Raw genomic sequence first — 5000 nt, forward strand, 5'->3', positions numbered from 1 at the left:
CTGGCAGCTAGGGATGCAGCTCGGGCCTTTGGGGAAAATGAGATGATGTTTTAAATATTCTTTATCTTCTAAATTTGATGACCCTTGTGGGTACTTTAATATTATTCAGCTTCAACTTATTCCTACAACAAAAATTACTGTAACTCATTTTTTATTAACATTTGCAACAATATAATTCAGCGATAACATCAATGAGTTACACCAGTTACAGTAACGACCATGAATATGATAATGATACTGGATCAACATAAACTGAGAAGACTTTAGAATGAACAAACAATAGTCATAATAAATAAAAAAATAAAACTAAATGAAAAACTTACCTGATATCCACCCATTAAAATCTTAAGCTTCTTTTCTGACTTTGCTGCAATCTTGGCCTGCTTTGCCATGTGCTGTCTATTCTGTTCCAAGCGCTTCTCTAAAGACTCAATTCTGTCCTTTTTACTTGCCAAACTTGCCCGAGTATATTTACTCTGGCTGGGCAAAAACAACACCTGAGCCAGACATTCTTCCCATACCTGTGGAAGGAAAAGTATACCTATGGTTAATCAGAAATCAACTATGAACTAACAAAATAATGATAACTGTTATAATAAAAACAGTATCCATGGATGTTAGCATTATTCAGTTACTCATAATCCCTGCATTACAAATAATTTACTCATCATGGTCTTGCATGATTTATGAATTAAATATGGCAACATCATCTGACCTGAGAGTAAGCATCCAGGGTAAGGTCACCATGACCCATTCCCTGTTTGACAACATTCATCTCTTCCTTCAACATATCTCTTGCTTCTTCGATGTCAGATTCACTGTATCGTTTGTACGGATGTCTCTCTAAGTGATCACGGTGTTGGGCTTCTGCTGCTACACTTCCTGTTACAAAGAAGTTTTGAGAATGTCATTACATGCTACATGACAATGATAAATCACTGGCTTCTGCTACTACTCCTCCAGTTGTAAAAAGGTCATGAGAACATCACTACATGCTACATGATAATATTTCATCACTGGCTTCTGCTGCTATGCTCACTGTTTTAAAAACAGTGAGCATACATTGTTACATGATCACCATTCATTATTCCCAGAAAGGAGAGGATCAGTCTCAAGTGATGACGTAGATTTAAAAAAAGGATCATCTTATATACCTTTCCTATTGGGAGGTCCTGTAGGTGTGTGTAATGCATCAAAGTGAAGCATTGTTACCATCTCCCTCTTAATCAACTCTTCTGACTTCTGTTGGTCTGATAAGTGCACATCTGCATGCATAGGCCTTAAAACAGATGAATTGACTTCTTGAGGTCTGGGTAGATTTCTCTGAACTGCTTGGGAGCGTTTTTTCATTTCAGCTTCCCTACGCAAAGCAGCATCAGCTACGGCTCTGAAAGAGTAAAAAAACAACAACCATTAGTCATATCAAGGGAGAGAAATGTACACTTAAATCATAAAACTAATTTCATGTGAAAATAAAAGTTCCAAAACAAGTTCACATTACATAGGAGATAAAGAAACAATTCTGCTAACTGATAGTGTCTCACTTCCATTGTCTCAAGTCATAATTTTTTGCCAATATATTTTATCACTGTGTCAAACAAACAATCAACCTAAGAGTTATTTTACCTTGCATCAATATCAGCCTGATCTTCCACCATTGCTTCACCATGCTCTTTGTCTTCCTCACCAACCTGACTATCATCTTCAGGAACTACAATTTCAAAATCATTCTTAGGAGCTGGAAGAGACCTGAGGCCAGCCTGAAGGGAGTCCTTCATATTCCGCTGGTACGCCTTGAGAGCCTGACGATCATCGATTGGGACCAGTGCACCTTCCTCATTGATGCTAAGCTTGTCCCTTATTGGGGTTGCCCCAGGAGTGACAGACGGTAATGCTGACTGCTGGCCACGTGGTGTGGCTGCGACTGGAGTTCGTCCTGGGGTTGTAATCTGGGTGCCGGAGGGGGTACGGAATGGAGTCCCAAGAACAGTATTGGGTGTCTGAACTAAAGCCTTATTGGGCTCGACACCACCAAAGTCCTGTTGGCTAAGAGGTGTGTTCATGCCTCCCTTTAAAGGTGTATCCACATGTGTTAGTGCCATGATATCATGTGCTCCTTGCATGACTCTGTCCATGTCTGCTGGAGTGCGAGGAGTGCGCATGGCTTGCCCTGGTGTGACTGAGTAATCTGCTAAAAGAGCCTGAGAGGCTCCACTTCCTCCTACTTCTTCTGCTAGCTCTCTTGCAGCTTCTGAAGCTTTGCCTAATTTCACAACCTGAAATGAAGAGAATACTTTTCAACAAAGAATATATATTAATAAACAACAATAAATGACAATCAACAACTGCAAGCAATATAAAAATCTCCACCAGTATGAAGATTGTAACAGCCATCTACATAAAGGGAAAACATTACAAAACATGTCAAATATGATGACAAATTCTTTATATGACCATCCTACCTGTTCCAGCTCCTCCTCCGATATCTGCGGCACTGACAGCACCAACTTGCTTCTCTTGGTTTTGGCTGCGTCCCCATTCTCAAAGGCTGAGTTGGGAACCCCCTGCTCCTTGCGATCCTTAAGCTTCTGCTTGTCCTTCTTCCTCTCCTTGTCTTCCCTCTCGGACCTCATCTCCCCGTCCAAGTGCTGCTGCCTCAGGCGCTTGAAGTTAGGCTGCATCGGGTCGTAAGATTCTTGCGAGGTGTCATAAAAGCCTGGGGCAGGTCGCTTTTCAAAGGGGATCTCATCATTGTAGTCGATTCCTTTCCTCTTCTTGCGTTTTTGTGGCAGGTCAATACCAGCAGCACGCAACTCTCTCCTCTTCTGTAAAGCAGCCAGCCTGCGTGCTTCCTCCAGTTGCTTCTCTCTTGCCTGAAAATTGAACATTTCTATATTACTTCAATGAACTTTGTACCCAGTTCTGTGCATTATAACTAGATTTGTATAAATATCAACCATAAAGGTTTTACTGTACATAAATCATGAGCATGAGCTGTATGAATATAGACATGAATAAATCTATGGACAGATACCCAATCAATTTTTTGTTTCCTTCAAAACAGACACAGTCATAACAGACTAATGTGCTTATGATATTAATAAATCTACACATCTAAACACAAAAATCACATATTCTTATCTATTATGATCCCATTAACAATAAATGAAATTAATAAAACTTCCATACTAACAAACAACATCAAGCCTTACACAAACTCAAACCACAAACCTTTCTTTTAGCTTTCTTGCCCTGCGTGTTTGCCAAACGAGCACGAGCCTCTGACAACATCTCCAGCTCATCTTCATCCATGTCCTTGGGGTCAGGTCGAGCTGGCTTGGTCTCTGGATTGGGGTCAATCTCTCCTGGCCGGAGCTTCCTCGGGTCTTCAACGTTTTCATCGTCCTCTCCCTTTTGTGCTTGGTCACTGGTAGAATGTATGATGGCATTTGTAATAAAGGGAGGACAAGCAAAACACACAAAAAGGAGACAATAGTCAGAAAGTTTGATTATATCTACTGGCTTCAGTAATGACGATATGATTAAATTCTATGTGATTCTTGTCTTTTTTTGTTCTGATATAATTAAATTCTATGTGATTTTTTTGATTTTTTTCATGCTCAATAGATGAGTTATTTTCATAACTGATCTTTGAATAACGAATATATTTCTAATAAATGCTAACCATAATTACCTCAAGAGATATTTACTACCTAGGAATGTGTTCAAGAGGGTGAATCAAATACAAATTTCGAGTCCAGGTCTGGGAGGTAAAGTTTGTATTTCTATATTAAATGCGTTACTGCATTCTACCATCTTTCTCATACAGATATAACCTCGGTAACCTGATTTGGGCCTTGAATTTCTAATTCATTGCTGCCGAGGGCCCATGGGAATTGTCTGTAAAACCTCGCTATCACTGCTCTGCTATGAGCACATAGGTGATTTCCATGATGGATGTAAGACATATGGTTAGACAATTCTTTTAGTGGGTCGTGTGGTCTATTAGATTAACCCATTCACGCCGGGGCAGTTCCGGCTTTGCGCGGTCGCAATACCGGGGTTCTCGAACGCATAAGCCTAACGCCTCGAGATTCTCAGGCGCACAAGCCGCAAGCCTCGGTTGCCCGCTCGCTCTACCCGAGCGCGCGGCTTCCCCTCATAGCGCGTCCAGGGCGTCTGACGCGAAAACCACAATACGTGCTATCACGTCAACCGGCGTGAATGGGTTAAGGGCCGGACCTGTCAATCTGACAGCTCGGGTTCGAGTCCCGGTCAGGGAGGTAAAATTTGTATATATATATATATATATATATATATATATATATATATATATATATATATATATATATATATATACACATATACATATATATGTATATAAAAAGAAAACAACATATGAAGAAAAAACCCAGCTGGTGAAAATCAGAGACTCACAGCAAATATTCATAGCGCTCCAGACACTGAGCAGCAGTTCGGCCAATGATGGGAGCGATGGTTCTCCACTGCGTTGGCATGAGCTTGGCAAGATGGAGAAGTTTTTCATCTTCTTCTCTGCTCCATTCGGTCTTCTTGATGCTGGGGTCAAGCCACTCAAACCAACGAGCTTTGCACTGCTTGGCTGATTTCCTGTGCAACAGTGATGCAATACGGGACCACTGGTTTTTGCCATATTTCATAACAGCTGCCTTGAGAATTTCATCCTGTAAACATAAAAGATAAAATTTAACAATCACACGTTATGTTGTGATGATAAGTATATGTATATGTATATGTATATGTATATGTGTGTGTGTGTGTGTCTATGGGTATGTGGGTGGGTGGGTGGGTGGGTGGGTGGGTGAGTGAGTGAGTGAGTGAGTGAGTGAGTGAGTGAGTGAGTGAGTGAGTGAGTGTGTGAGTGTGTGTGTGTGTGTGTGTGTGTGTGTGTGTGTGTGTGTGTGTGTGTGTGTGTGTGTGTGTGTGTGTGTGTGTGTGTGTGTGTGTGTGTGTGTGTGTGT

At 41.0% G+C, this 5000-nt stretch overlaps 1 protein-coding gene across 1 annotated transcript in view; it reads right to left on the reverse strand.

Annotated features, from left to right (window-relative positions):
- The window catches only part of Cdc5 (cell division cycle protein 21), an 8843-nt gene that overhangs the window by 766 nt on the left and 3077 nt on the right, over positions 1 to 5000 (reverse strand). Inside the window, exons 2-9 of the mRNA XM_043013498.2 lie at positions 4438 to 4703; positions 3232 to 3427; positions 2463 to 2873; positions 1627 to 2276; positions 1155 to 1387; positions 716 to 882; positions 324 to 521; positions 1 to 26 (exon numbers count right to left, since the gene is read on the reverse strand). The exon at positions 1 to 26 is cut by the window's left edge and continues 766 nt beyond it. Coding sequence (XP_042869432.2) covers positions 1 to 26; positions 324 to 521; positions 716 to 882; positions 1155 to 1387; positions 1627 to 2276; positions 2463 to 2873; positions 3232 to 3427; positions 4438 to 4703 — 2147 coding nt within the window. The remainder of the gene's footprint in view (positions 27 to 323; positions 522 to 715; positions 883 to 1154; positions 1388 to 1626; positions 2277 to 2462; positions 2874 to 3231; positions 3428 to 4437; positions 4704 to 5000) is intronic.

This window comes from Penaeus japonicus, unplaced genomic scaffold (assembly GCF_977035675.1).
Source record: "Penaeus japonicus unplaced genomic scaffold, GWHDUDI00000001_assembly GWHDUDI00000033, whole genome shotgun sequence".
NCBI lineage: Eukaryota > Metazoa > Arthropoda > Malacostraca > Decapoda > Penaeidae > Penaeus > Penaeus japonicus.